At 42.7% G+C, this 15,956-nt stretch overlaps 1 protein-coding gene across 2 annotated transcripts in view; it reads right to left on the reverse strand.

Moving 5' to 3' along the window:
- Positions 1-15,956, reverse strand: part of AK4 (adenylate kinase 4) — a 259,967-nt gene that overhangs the window by 37,621 nt on the left and 206,390 nt on the right. For both annotated transcript variants that reach the window (XM_085602369.1, XM_085602370.1), the window contains exon 5: positions 8,125-8,243. In XM_085602369.1, coding sequence (XP_085458495.1) covers positions 8,125-8,243 — 119 coding nt within the window. The remainder of the gene's footprint in view (positions 1-8,124; positions 8,244-15,956) is intronic.

A 15,956-nucleotide genomic window follows, 5' to 3' on the forward strand; every position in this document is an offset into this window, starting at 1 on the left:
TGCGTGCAAAGTGCTGGTATGAAATAAAGCTTGTTGATTGAGCCTTGCGTCAGCCTGGGGTGATGAAAAAGTGCCAGATGATTGTTGGAAAGTAGCACCTGATGTGTGGAGATCAAAGACGCTGCAGTACGGCGGTAGTTAGTGTCATATGGTTATTCTTCAGGGTCAAGTGGTATTATGCGGTCAGATTGCACGACAACCTGCCAAGCATTAGACTGGAGCTGAGACCAGGGCTAGCCGGAGAAAGTGCCAGCCGAGATGGTGGGTTAGATCCAGGAAAGAGAAGTAAGACAACCTGTCCTTTCTGAAGCGTTTCAAAGCGAAGCCATGCCAGAGAAAGAGCATTCCATTATTCCATCAATACACGCACGAGAGCTCCAAACGTCACCGAGATCGATCGGTGGGTTAGTGTATCAGTTACCTCAAAAAGGAGACGACTAGCAAGTCACGGGCTCGAAATAGACAGAGGTAGACTCAACCGTCGGGGATGAAAAAATAAGGAACATTCAGTTGCATAACATCAGTTTTGTATAGCGCTATAAAATCGCAAGAATCTGGAGGCAAGCGCTAAATATTCAACAATGAATATTTATTAGCAAGACTGTCCAGACCTCCCTCGACGGCTGCACTCTAGCTATCCCAAGGAGCTGAAAAGGCACTTAATGCTCCCTCCGTAGGGGGCCCGTGCATCACCCCTTTAGGTTCCAACCAGATGCCTGCCCGGAGTGTTTCACATTCAAAGAGGTGTACGTCAGGCTCGAGGTAGGGGTGCAGCAGCCTGGTGAGGAGGAGGGGGAGGGTCTCACACTCCGATTCTGCTCTCGTCCAGAGGGTGCTCCTTCCGGGACTATTGCACTGTCTGTGGCAGACCTCGTATGTCTCGTGTGGTCCAATTCCCAAAGAACTGCAACACCGACTCTGCAAAACCCCAAAGCAAAAAGGAAGGAGAAGCCTGCGTGGGACCTTCCTTGGGCACGGATTCAGGGCGTTTGGTGGAGGTGCCACAGGCAGAGAGCAGCTGAGCCGGGAGTCCCACTCCTGCTAACTCCTTGCTGTCTTCCACCTGAGACTCAGAGCGGCAAATGGGCGAGTTCTATGCAAATGACAGCACACCAGAGAGCCAATGGTTGAAGCCCTTGAGCTCATCGAGGCCATTCATTGGCTGACTGTGAGACAGAGCGCGTGGATGTGGGACTGGAGCTCCGCCATCCCCGGCGCTGGCTCTCCCTGTGCCCCCATTCATTGCCACGAGCGCACACACTGGCATCATCCGCGTAACTGCTCCGTGCAAAGCGATTGTGATTTGATTTCCAGACTGTTTTCTGTGCTACGAGCGTGCGTTTTAACGTTACTTGCTTGATCAGAGGCGTATTTATCAATGGTGCAGTGGCACCGGGGCTCATGGGTCTGCAGTCAGAGTTAGCAGCGCTATGAATGAGGTGGCGCTATATTGTAATTGTTCCCCAGCGGCGGTTAGCGCCTCCAATGCTTGTTTATTTACATCCTTCCCGCGTGTCGGTCAGGGTCTTCAAAGTTCCCCATAATTGGCACACGTCATGTCCTTCTGTAAAACATTATCCCCCCAAACCTCCACGCCACACTTCCAGTGCCTCTCAAGGCGACGGTCCTCATTATGTCGACACGTTCTGCTTGCCTCGATGCGCGGATGGTGGGAGGGGCGCCCCGAACTAAGAAAGAAAAGTATTTTTTTAACTATTCTGCCGAGGGCACCGGAAGACACCACCGCCTTTCTCCGAGGCACAGCAGAAAATGCCTCGGAGAAACGCCACGTCCTTTTCGGATTTGGGGGCGTGTTTTGCTGTTGTCTCCTCCCTGAGACTTCTCGCAAAAAACACGCCCCCTGATCCGAAAAGGACGGGGCTTCAACGGAGTGACTGGACCTCTTCTCCAGTGGCTGGCCAGCATTTAAGAGGCCAGCCAATGGAGAACAGGAGAGAAGAGGGGCGGGTGCAAGCCCCTCTTCTCAAAGTCATTAAATCTCGGAGCGAGACTGCGCAAGCGCAGCCTTCGCAGCCGAGACCTAAAAAGGTGTGCTTCTTTCTGTGCAGTATGAAAATAGACAAAACAAATCCAACTTTTTCTACCCTTGATGTCTCTACAATAAATGCGGAAAAAGCAACTTGAAGTAAAAATTTAATAAACAGGTTAACGAGAAAGGCAGAGAAAAACCAGAAGTGTCTTCTGATCATGGTTTGTTTGGAGATGACGTAATAGACCAGTAGAAACATGTACTCAACTGCTCAATACCTGAAATACCAATAAAGTATTACATATTCTAAAAATACGTGTTCACTATTTAAATCCTTAAGCATGTTTTACATTTATTTTTTTTTAAATAGGATTGTGTTGGACAATTGTAACTCCAAAACACAATATAGTCACGCAAAATAACTGTGGAAGCATCAATTGTCTTCTCTCAATGCGATAACAGTGCAGCTTAAATAAGTATCTAATGACTGTTAAAAATACTCAGTGTGTGTTTGGGCAATAATAATAATGTATATTTCGAAGCAATAACGGTCCTTTTCCACACGGGGCTGCAAATATTAACCCTCATTGCTTAATCACGTGGTTGAGTGTAGTTATTTTAGGCAATGTTAAAAATATGGCAAGGAATAACATTTGTTTACAATGTGCCTCTTTAATCCTTTAACTCCCAGGTTTAGGAGGGCCTCCCCATCTTATGTGGGTTTAACATTTATATTTTTTGTTAAAAAAAATATAAAAAAAAAAAAAGAAGAGCGGGCAAATTATCTTACACATTTGGGGTATTATGCAGGAGCCTAGAATTAACAGGTAGAAAGAGGTGATAAGCAGCGAATGGCGTTGACGCAAAGACGTGCATAGCACAAGTTTGCACTAGGATTGTATTGCATCAAGTTCAGCCCGACCTCTACTTGAAAATATCTGGAGACGCCAAGGAAGAAAATACAACAATAACAAAAAAAACAATCTAGCAGGACAATGCTACAGGAATAAAATACTAGCAAAAAAGTTAAATAAAAATAAGCAATCTATTGCCAATGAAATGTTTAAGAGCCTATCGCACAGCCCAGAACCTGAAAGTCCTGGAAGGTACACAAGGAGCGGGGCACCTTACAGCAATGGGTGTATTTTTATCCTCCTGACGCTAATGGTTGAGAATTCCTAGCGTGACGGCCACTGCCCTCACGCTTAAGATAAAGCCCTCTTTAGAATCCATTTCAGTTACCAAGTTACAGCGCCCTCCCTGGGTGCTGCGTTCACAATGCCTCACGGAGGCTTTTTTGTTGTGTTGTTGTAAAACGTGAACATAAGATGCATATGGAGCCAAGAACGTTCAGCGAGAGGACCTCGGCAGTACTAAAGTGCTCAGTGTCCTGGAACACTAGAAACTGTTATTTCAACAGGCTGAGGAGGTAGGTCTTCAGGTTACGCTGCTGTATGTTATGGTCACAGAACTTCGTATTTTCCACAAGTGGTATTTAGACAGAATATCGGAAACACAAATATCGCAGGACAAAATATTGCGAAGCTAAGATTCTATAGTAGTGAAAATGTTAGCGAGCACTTTGTCCTCCCCGAAATCAAAGCTGCATTGGGAAGATTGTCCCTGCCAAAGCTGCTGGTCCGGACGGCATACCAGGCGATTTGTTCCTTGCAAATCCTACAAATTGGGCACGCTATTTCCTTCTACTTGCCAATGCTATTGGTAGTGGCTGCCCAGTACCGGAGTCCTGGAAGGCCGCAGAAGTGGCTCCAATATATAAAAAGGGTGCAAGGGAAGACCCCTCCAACTACAGACCTATTAGTCTGTTAGATGCCATGCCAGAAGGTTTTTGGGAGAGTCATCTTACAGAGGATTCAAACTTGGGCAGAAGACAAAGCCATCTTATCCCACTACCAGGCCGGCTTTAGGATAAGTACTGGGACGGTAAGACCAGGTATTCAGGCTACTCCTTATATATTGGAAGGTGGTGGTAATTGGAAAGGGCAGTCTATACCTCTCCTTTATGGACTTAAAAACTGCTTTTGACTTAGTACCCAGACGTAAGCTATGGCAGACCCTGGAAAGTATGGGCATACCCCCATTTAGTCTGAACTTGGTGATCAGGCTCCATGAGTGTAATTATGCATAGGTAAGATGGGGATTACAGGGTCAGCTAACGGAGCAGAATCTAGTCAACAGGACAGTCCGCCAGGGCTGTGTTATGGTTCCCACCCTGTTCTCTCTCTATATGAATGGGGTGGTTAGCTTCCTCCAAGAAGATCCAGTTGATGCCCCAACCCTGGCGGGCGACACAGTACCAACTCTCCTGTTTGCTGATGACACCCCGTTGATTTCTAAGACCCCAGCAGGGCTGCAAAAATTGCTGACCCGAGTCCAATCTTTCTGTGACTCTCGGGGCCTGGTCATTAACACCTCAAAAACAAAACTTATGGCATTTAACCCCCACAAATCCTTTAGAAGCAATCTTGTGCTGGGTGGGGCTCACCTGGCGTTATCACCTTTGATTATCTGGGAATTCGACTATCTGACAGGATGTCATGGAAGCCTCACCTAGCCAAGATGTTGCTAAAACACAAACACATGGCCGGAGCACTAGCGAAAGAACACCGCTTTCTCAGAGCAGACCGGTTGCCCCGGCACTTGCGATTTACGACGCTATAGTAATTAGCACAGCCCTCTATGGAGCTGAGCTATGGGGGAATCGATAACATTGATGAGTTTAGTAGATCTGAGCATAAGTTTGAGGGGACTGGTAATGCTCCCCCGAAAAGTCCCACTTTCTTCCTTGATGCTAGCTATGGGCAGGAGGCCAATTAGAAATATTGTCAAGCTGCGCCCACTGCTCTTCTGGGCCCGCTTAAGATGGACCTCTGAGCTTTCCAAGTATGCGGAAGCATTAACCAAAGTTATGTGTCTAGACGTCAGCCATAGAATCTGCTGGATAACAAGCATCAGGAAAACACTGATAGCTTTGGGTCTTGGTGACTACCGATATAGACAAGTTCCACCCAGTAAATTGGAACTTAAACGAATATATTGGGAGAGGGTGGACAGCCAGGAAATAAGCAAACAAAATGTGAGAAGATTAACGGAGGAATTTTATCTCCATAAGTTGAGTAGAGGTTTCGAGCCTTACCTGGACACAATTCAGGTACGCAGAGATAGGATGCTGTACACTCATTTTAGATTGGGCATGCTTCCCGTTCGTGCATTGACTGCAAAATGGCACCCACCCTATCAGATAACAGAGGATTGTCCATGATGCAGAGTTTCGTTGGAGTGTGTTGCCCACGTCATGTTTGCTTGCCCGGCATACAAAGCGGCAAGGCTAAACTGGCTCAAACCAATCTGCCAACATCTGGGCACACTAAACCATCGGGTTGCTTTGCGTATATTGAAATCTGACTCAATAACTCTTTTTGCATGTGATGTGGCTAAGTTTCTTAGCTGTGCCTAGATAGTCAGACAAAAGGCCCTGAGGGGGGGACCAACATTACACCGTAGGAGCTGCAAAGCCAGTACCCTAGCCTTAGATTTAAGCTTGACCTACTGATTAAGCAAGATTCTATGCATTTGCACTTTATACCAGCCTACACGTCATTTGACAACTGGCCCAATCTGGCACTACTAAGGGGCAACTATGGAGGGCAAGATACCTCCGATGGGCTTAAAAGATTGGAATGTTGGACTTGCACTTTTATATCTCTTCTTTGTTGTCATTTATGTAACTGTATATGGCTTTTAAAATGAATTTTAAACCGTTTTCATTATGTAGATTTATACAAAGTTTAAACCTTGTTGCTGAGAATTAGTGCTCTTTTATGATTCGGTTATGTAAGCAATATTTGCCAAATGTGCACTTCTGTAACATTGTTTTTTTTATTGGATGCTTTTATGATATCGAAATAAAGCACTAAACTGAAACAAACTGATTCTATAGTAAGTAACATTTTACTAAAATTGACCACAAATATGTAGCTCGACAAGATATATATATCTCTCAATCCTACTGGTAGTTCGAACATGGGTGTGATGAGGGTTAGGAAGGAGGGTAAACTATTGACCAAGCCAAATATTGAGAGTTGTTTTACCAGATCAAGAGACAAGAGCTTTGACAAGAATTTACTCCTACTCTTACACGGCCACCCTTTCTCTGTTCTAGTTACTCCTATAACTCAATTAACTGCCCCAATTGTTTCTTAACTTTGCAAAGAAGAGGTATAAGTGGTCCAAGTACCAATAAATCAGTGGGATACAACTGCTGAAGCTTGGACGATGATAGGTTGAATACATTCAACCACCTGGGAGAGACTATGGCATACCTACAAAAATAACCTACGCGGAGTTTGTATCATGCTCCGCTTAGGAGGAATCAAACACTGGCTCAGACAGATTAACCCCATTTGATTCTGATCAAATTCCTTCATCACTTCAGAAAAGCATTAGAGATCTGCTGAAACAAAACAGGGGGGTGTAGTGGGCGACCAGTTGGGTTTTTATGTTAAGTACTATAGACCATCAGCTAAAAAAGTCCAGTTCAGATGCGCTCTCTTAAAAGCAAACTCAATGACTTGGAGAATAGGACCAGAAAAACAATCATCTTTTTTGGGTATTAAGGAGGGAATGTAGTTCAGTAACAGATGGGCATCTTCAAGACAGAACTAATGTAGCTCACTCAGATGAAAGGCTGGAGGCTCGCAGAGTTCCAGCTCAGACGCCCACATCTAGAAAAAATCCTTCAAGCATCCCGATTTGATTTTAAATGAGCCACACTAGAGAGGATCTTATTCTTAGGCTCTTTCCATTCTTCTGAATCACATTACCTATTCAGTTTGGTCAGTTATCTCTTGAGAAACAGATGATTACAAATGGAAAAGAAGAGAATTAGTTGAAAAATGTAGAAGGGTGTCACCACTAAAACAATTGTTCAGGGGTGTTCTAGTCACATGCAGTAACAGGATGTCACACAAAGTGTTTCTAAGGGTCCCCAACCTGATTTTAAGAATGACTGACTAGTCAAGTGAGTAGTTGTGTTAATCAACAACCACTGCATTTCACTGGGGGAGAAGCAACATCGGAGACGCAGTTGGACCTGTGGATTAAATCAAGAACAGGAGAAGTGCATAAACTGGCATCCTTTTGTAGGTCCATTTTGCAATTATAGAATGGATAACAGAATGTCGACAACCTGTTGACATTTGGCATGAATTGCATCCTTGAATTAAACAGTTTTCCTTCAACTCAGCTACTCAAACATTATCCAGACTGAATATTTTTCTGGTCTCCAACGCTTTTAATACGTAAAGTCTCTTGCTGCGATATTAAAGTATGGAGCTTTTTAGAGCACTAATTGATCTCTTCGGTGATGAACCTAGGTATTTAAAGACTTCTCCTAAACCATTAAAAAAAAGTTTCTTGAATGCTGGTTTTGAATTACTATGGTTATTAGTGGGTTCAGGGGAGATAATTTCACCTCATCAAACTCTGTACGGTGTGGTATAGCTTGAAGGATAGATTAGGAGGGCCCTCTGTCATTGACCGAGTTTGCAATGAGAAACTCTTGAGGCAGTAAAATTAGAGTTTGGAGTTTGAGCTTTTAGTACTAGAGAAAGTTCCTCTCCTGGATCCTGAGCTCATTATGATAAATATATTACACCGGTTTACTTGCATGTTGACCAGTATAGCAGGGTTTATCAAACCAGGTGTGTTAACGTATTTGAATCCGGTGAGAAGAGTGACCACTGGTCAAATCAAATTTTCTTAAAGACTTGGAGAAGCGACCTTTCGCACCAGGGATATTCTACCAAGTAACTGCATGATATAGTGACTTAACGCAGGAAAATTCAGTTTACCTATTGAGCGAGATCGGGGAATTCATATACAATGCAGGGTGTATGAGACGGTTAAGCAGCAGGGGCCATGTTATTGTTGCATCTCAGCCATGCAGGCCGATGGACGTTAAAGTTTAATAATACAATCATCATCAGCAAACAGGACATTCACACTCAAATCCAGTAGGAATGGCAACACACAGCACAAGCACAAAACGAGCAGCTAAAATGTAATCAACAGTAAAAAACAGAAGGAGAAACATGGTTGTAAATGCCTCTTACTTGTATAATTCTATAACAGGTTTTGCAACATCCTTGTATTGTCTGAGTTTGGTAACAACTGCATCTGGTTTATCTTCTTCCTGCTGTATCAATGGTTCCCCAGTAATGTCATCAATACCCTGCAGAATAGAACAAAATGTGTTGATCTGATAAATGCATTTGAGATTTTTCAAACATACAGAGATTACTAAATTGTTGTAAAATTTAAAACATCCACATTTTCGCACATCTAAAGCTAACAATATAACCCACTGACCAACTAAGATAAAAGCAAGACTGTAACCATAAATAGGGACCTGTAAAAACAGGTAGCGTGCAAGATAGGTTATCATTTTCCAACTACAAGTTAAATCATCACTGGGCATATTCAAACCAGACCTAGGTATTAGAGGAATTCTTAAATGAGAATTTTTCAGGGCTTTAGTGGCGTAGAGAATGGCACTGAGTTTTTGAGGGAGTCTTTTTCTAACAGTGAGGGCAGGACAGTTAGGATGCAAAATGAGTGTACCAAAGCCCACAGATGTGGAGATGGTTGCTTAATAGAAGTTGGTTCATGAAAAATGTGCTTCTGCTGGATGTGTAAGGCTCCATTATATCTTCAAAACATGGAGGATTTGGTCTATGGCAGGCAATTACATGTTAAATATGGGAATTTGAATCTGCCCATATGGACTTTGAAGAAAGGGGAAATGTAAATTCTTTGTTGAAGCTACAGTATGGAACTTAGGAGCCACAGTCGAAACAGATAGCACAATCAAATTTAGTCTTAGTCAAGAAACACTACGTTCAAGGATAAAGGTAACAATGTTGGGGTGGAGACACTTTTGGAGCAAAGCTCACTTTCTGAAACTGTCTATTTAGGTGTGAGGGTTAACCTTTTCCTTTCATATATTCAGAACATGATTATAGAAAACACTGGACAGAGTTTAACTATCAACTCTTCTTCATTATGTGTATGTGTGAGTGTATGTTTATGCTTAACATATTACACCACTTATTGTACATAGCCATTTTATTGGGTCATAGATGTTTAGTGGCATGAGATATATATATATATTTTATCTACTGGCGGTCGCCAGTAGATAGTTCTAGTTAGGACCTATTTTCCATAGGAAATCCGCAACATTCTATTGGGAATAACGTTGGCGCCGGTTGATGAATCCTCGCGAAATTTTCCAAACTTTTGGCCAGCTCAGCTCCGCTCCGCCCCTACCCTGAAAGTTTTGCGGTGATCTGTCAAGTGGGGGCCGAGGAAAAAGGGGGGTCCCAAAACACGTTTTCCCCATGCAATTTCCCATAGGATATGTTGTTGCAGCTACAGGTCGAACCGCTGAACAGAATGACACCAAATTTGGCAAAGAGGTAGTCCTCAGTTCGGACTCATGCCTTTTGCATATATGGTGTGGATCCGTACAGTAGTTCTTGAAAAAATTAAGGTAAAAAAGTTAGTGATATCTATGGCCGCGGAGGATCCGTGGATCCTCCACGCACCCTCCCCGAACCCTCCCGAGCACGAGCCGAATGCGAATTGGCTGCCAACACTCTGAATCAGGAAGTGTTGGCAGCCATCTTGTGCCTCGGTAGAACCGAGGCACAAGAAAGCACAAAAACAAAGACGCAAAACGCAACAAGGGGGCAGGGTAGAAACACCCTGACCCCCTAGGCCTGCTCAGGGGGTCCCACAAGGACCCCCAAGGCCAAAAATTGCGCGATGCCGCGGAATAGCGCATCCCGCTAACAAAAAAAAACGAAGCGCGGCCTTCCGCGCTTCGGTAAGATTTAGCCCCCGGGAGGGCCAAGTCCCGGGGGCAATATGGGTTTATAATGGGGGGCCCAGAGGGGCCCCCCACCCCCAGGCTTATGTTAATGTATGCAGAGGGGCTCATGGCTCCCCCGCAGCCCCGGGGACCGCCACCCCCTGGGGCTTTTTTTTTTTTTTTTTTAAAAGCCTGTGTGGGGGGCTCGAGCCAGCCTACACGCCCCGGGGACCGCCACCTTCCCGGGGCACTGAATATGTAAAATAGGGGGTCCGTTACGGACCCCCAAGCTCGGGGGACCACCCCCCCCTGGGGCTTTAACTTAAGTGGGGCCAATGATGTCACTGACCATGTCATGAGTGATGTCATATGTGACGTCATCAGCAGTGCATTGCGGAGGCGCGAGTTATAGTTAGCTGAACTAACTATAAACAGGGGAATTTCTAGGGTTTTGTACGAGGGAAATGTCCAGCTAACTATAATGCCCCTGAAACCTTTGGTTTTTTCAGTGAATTTCTAAGGTTTTTTAAATGCCAATTACCAACTATAACGCCCCTGAAACCTATTTTTTTTTCAGTGAATTTCAAAGGTTTTTTAAATGCTAATTCCTATCTATAACTTATCTCTGAAGATATCATGAAAAGCATTCTTTATTAAAAGTAGGGTGCACATTAGTTTTGTGGAAAAGCATCTTTGTGATTGGTTAAGAAAAAGCAGTTTCAACGTGGAGTACATATCAAAGGATAAAATTTGCTCAGATCAACCACACCTGCTACTTGCATTTGAAAGGCACTGTTCGAACTTAAAACAATCGTCAACTTTTAACCTGCACGTGTCATTAAATATCCAAAGAAAATGTTACAAAAAAATATCGTAAAGTTTTAAAACATTGATGAACTTTTAACCTGCACGTGTTGTAGAATGTTCTAGAAAGTGTGTTGATAGAATATGTTGCACTTCTGACTTCGATGTGTTGTTCAATATTAAAAAAACGGTTCATATGGAAAATTAAAAAGAAACCACTAGAGAAGTTTTGAAACCTAAAAGAATCAAGGAACTATTCTAATTTATTCTTTACATGTATTTATGTGTGCAGCAACAAAATTATAGACACAACAGCAGTAGGAAGAGGAAGAAGCAGGGAGTGGGGGGAGGGGGGGAGATGGGCAGAATGGCACACATGCACAATTAAGTACAACACACATATAGACTAACAATGGCCAAAATGAAACACACCAACAAGCAGCACAAGTCACACAACCGGCCAACATCACACCACTGAACAAGCATAGAAGTGAAAACCACGCTGCATTCATACAGGATGTGTACAAAGGCCAGTCGTTGGTGTTGTGGGATGTCTGCGACCGTGGTCATCATGGATGAGATGCCCAGCATGTGGCACATGGTCGAGTTCACTGTGTGTTATGTTGCCAAACGGCTGCACCTCCCTCCCACGAGCCCCCACACTTTTGTACGGTGCGCTGTTGTATCTCGTGCACTCGTACAGCACACCATTGTAATGCCTATTTGCGCATGTCCTGCTACATTCCAACTACAACATCACAGTGCCGTTTGGAGGTGGTGCATGCCAGTTTACAACATCAACTGCTGCGGCTCTTGTAGCAGGCCACACCAGAACACAGAGACACACTTACCGCACTTCCTGTACACGGACATGTCCAAGACACCCCGTTCCCCTTGCCGGATAGGCACACCCCTGCACTGCCCTTTGAAACCCAGACTAGCACACGCCAGTTGTGCATGCAGGAGGATGCGTGCGTAGCTACACATCCAGGCTCACTGCCAACGCTGAGGTGACAGCACACTGTGATGTTGCAGGGCTCGTGCCTATCATGCTAAGACAACGACCACAGGGATACACTAAGATGTGGGTTTGGGGGGCATTGGCGGTCCTGGAGTTGTTGAGATGAGTCTTCTGTCCCTCATGGGTATCCCTGTATCATGCTCATTGACTCTATGGTACCTGTGGGTGTTCTGGTGTGGCTCTTGGCTGTGTTCTCTTTCATGGTGCAGGTAGTTGTCCTGCTTAACACCAGCAGAAAGCAGGTGTAAAATCCCTGGTGCTAACGTGTCTTATCGCCGGAATTTGTTTTGCATTGCAATTGGTGTGAAAGTTGTGATGTGATTATTTTCGTGTGCAGAACAATATACGAACTGAGCAGTGCATCTCATCAAGATCCAGCACCTGACGCACTATTCCCAATCAATATAAAGACAATGAAATTTCTTAATAGATTTTGTGTGTACACTGTAACTGCAGCCAATACCTCAGTGCAATTCAATACAGGATTTTAGTATTTAGAATAAATCGGAAAGGTGCACCTTGTGTCTTTTTGCACGGGAACGGCTACTCTCCATTTCATTATCAGCACTTTAACGGAAGTAAAGTTGAGATAAATCTAACACACTATTCAGAAGTTGGTGCAAACTGCAGATATCACCAGTATTCCAGCGATAAGTCCCCCAAAATTTAACACCATGGTGGATTCCATCAAATAACAGTAATAAGAACAAGAAAGAGTCACACAGCAGTTAAGAGAACAACCAAAAACGTTATTAATTTTTTTTTCAAACTTTATTTTTTATAATAACAAATATATAAACGAAAAACTATTTTCAAACTTTATTTTTTTATTAACATATATATATATGAACAATAAACTAAAACAAAATGTAACAACAATAATAAAAAACAACAAGACGGAACACTACTGTGGGGACAATGGATGTCGACGACAGACCTGGAAAAGAAAGAGTGTTAAAAAAAAAACAACATGGTATTCTCAACAAAATACCACAAGAAACAAATCACAGATATAAAATTTTGTTAGCTGTATGCATTTTATATAAGTTTAACTTACAAAAACTGTAAATGTTGCCGCTTTAAAATATTTACCGAATCTGAAGAAAATGTTTTGCAGAAGGCACCACACCAACAACGTTTTTCTTCAGTGGTGAGGACATTTTTTTACTTTTTCCAAGGAGCAAACAAAGACCAATGCCACCTTCGTCACTCGAAAGATTTGCCAAAGAGTTCTGTTACGAGGAGATCCTAACAAAAAATACTCGTGCGGCACAGCAAGCATGATGAAACACCTAAGGACCCTTCATCCAAACAATCTTGCACAAGAAGAGTGCAAACTGATAAGAAACACTCCTGTTCTGTATCTGTAAAAAAGAATCACACATAAATGTATATTAATAACTTTCAAATTTATACTATTCCATTACTGTACAAACACATTTTATATAAAAACTGACTATGAAACTATAGCCCTGAACCACAAGTGTGACGATCATTAAAACACTACATGCATAGTGCATACTACTTTGAAGCAGTTCATGCCCTAAAGCCTACCTCACTAAAACACTACATGCTAACTGAATAAATGATTACAGTAGTATAAGGAGACACACTTGGTGACTCACAGGGTGTTTGCTAGAAGAGTATGAATACTAACTAGGGAATAGAAGGTGTGAAACACAACTGTGTAGGTGATTAGAGGACTGCAACCATACTGCATAGGCATTTAAAGCAGTCCATGTGCTAAGGCCTGGCTCGCTGCATGACCACTTGGGTACTGATTGAATGATTATCGTACAGCAAGTAGAGTGCCTAGGTGAATTTATAAGTGCTAGGCTTTTCGCACAGAGAATAGATTAGTACTTGGTACTGAATGGCTCACTAGAGGAGTGCAAAGGCAGTGACAAGTGCTGGACTGTATGGATACTGACTAGGAAATTGAAAGTGTGAAAGACAAGTGTCTAGGTGGTTAGAAGACTGCATGCATAGTGCATAGGGGTTTGAAGCAGTCCATGTGCTAAGGCCTGGCTCAGTGTATGAATACTTGGGCACTGACTGAATGATTAGAGTACTGCAAAGATAGTATCTTGGTGAATTTATAAGTGTTTGGGTTTTAGCACAGTGAATGGATTAGTACATGGTGCTGAATGGGTCACTAGAGTACTGCAAAGAGTCACAGGGTATTTCCTGGAAGTGTATGGATACTGACTAGGGAATTGAAGGTGTGAAAGACAATTGTGTAGGTGGTTAGAGGACTGCATACATAGAGGATAAGGGTTTGAAGCAGTCCATATACTAAGGCCTGGGTAACTGGATGAGTACTTGGGTACTGACTGAATGATTAGAGTACTGCAAGGAGAGTGCCTGGGTGAATTTATTAGGATTTGGCGCTGTGAATGGATTAGTACATGATGCTGAATGTGTCACTAGAGGAGTGCAACGGCAGTGACAGGGTGTTTGCTGGAAGTGAACGGATACTGACTGGGGAATTGAAGGTGTGAAAGACAAGTGTGTAGGTGGTTAGAGGACTGCATGCATAGTGGATATAGGTTTGACGTAGTCCATGTGCTAAGAACTGGCTCAGTGCATGAATACTTAGGCAGTGACTGAATCATTAGAGTACTGGAAAGAGAGCGTCTAGGTGAATTTATAAGTGTTTGAGTTTTGGCACAGTCAATGGATTAGTACATGCTGTTGAATGGGTCTCTAGAGGGCTGCAAAGGAAGTGACAGGATGTTTCCTGGAAGTGTATGGATACCGACTAGGGAATTGAAGGTGTAAAAGACAAGTGTATAGTATGTCAGACCACTTATTTGAAGCAATCTATTTGTTACTTAGAAACTGACTAAATAATCACACTACTTCTAGGACAGTGCTTAGGTAAAACTTTTACATTTTCAGTTCTGCCACAGTTAACAGAATAGTACATGGTACTGCACCTTAGTGTCAAACCCTGACTCATTTTATCAATGCATAAGCAAAGACTAGCTTCTAATGCTACTAAAACTTGACAACATGAGAGGTTTTAAATTAGTTATCTGTCAGCAAATCCACGATGTTACCAAATGCTTCTCTCACAGTGGTTCCCAAATGCACAAAGACTCACAGTGTGATTCTAGACAAGCACCAGTATCCCTAGGAGTTTACCAAAACTCATTCACAACACTGGAAGTGATAAGGGAACTGCACACAATCTACATATTTCACGACTGCAATTTACTGTCAATGCCTCACTCATTTAATGAAAGCATAAGCCATAACTGTCTTCTAATGCTACTAAAACTTGACAACATGACTGGTTTTAAAGCACTTATCTGTCAGCAAATCCACGATATCACCAAATGCCTCTCTCACAGTGGTTCCCAAATGCACACAGACTCACTGTGTGATTCTAGACAAACAACACTATCCCTTGCACTATATGTAAACACATTTCTTCATCTAGAAGTAGTACTACATTTTAGTACAGAAACATAACATAACTCATTTCACAAATTCATAAACAATGACTGGTTTCTAATTCTACCAAAATATAAAAACTGCACAGTTATCTCTCTACAAACACATGAAAAACACAAATGCCAATCACAGAATGGTTTCTACATGCACACACATTGTAGAGAAAAAAAGTACTCCCTACACTTTAGCAGGAAAAATACATTAGTCTGATTAAAATCAAAATAGTCCACATACATTCCCTCACAATTAAATAACTCCTCTTTCAAGTTCTTTTGTAGATTAAGGACTATATCAATCACTCACCATATTTTCTTTTACAGAATCTCTGCACGGTGCACCTCTCAGCAAAAGCAAAGAATGGAAAAGTTTCCCTTTCATTTTCCACACATATACATGTAAACATCAAATCACAATCCTTCGCACATAAACTCAAAAGCAAACACACATTTCTATAGGTTAAACATTTCAACCCTTTCGAACTGAAATACATTTCAACCCTTCCCCCAATCTGCCTTCTGCCCGTTACCATAGAAACAGGTCATGGAACACTGCACTGAGCTCACAGGTCACAAGTTCAGCACACAATGTTCCTACACAAGACAGGAAGTGTGCTTGACTTTTCAACATATCAGCTTATCATCATCTATAATGTTCCTTACAATCTGTTTTTGTTAACCAATAACAATCATACCTTTAAAAAACAGAAATGTACACCCTACCTTTCAGTGTAGAAAGTTGTTATACAACCAATGATTTCTTGTAGTTTTTCAAAAAACGTTGCCGTGGATCCG

Source organism: Triturus cristatus, chromosome 4_2 (genome assembly GCF_964204655.1).
Source record: "Triturus cristatus chromosome 4_2, aTriCri1.1, whole genome shotgun sequence".
Classification (NCBI taxonomy): Eukaryota; Metazoa; Chordata; class Amphibia; order Caudata; family Salamandridae; genus Triturus; species Triturus cristatus.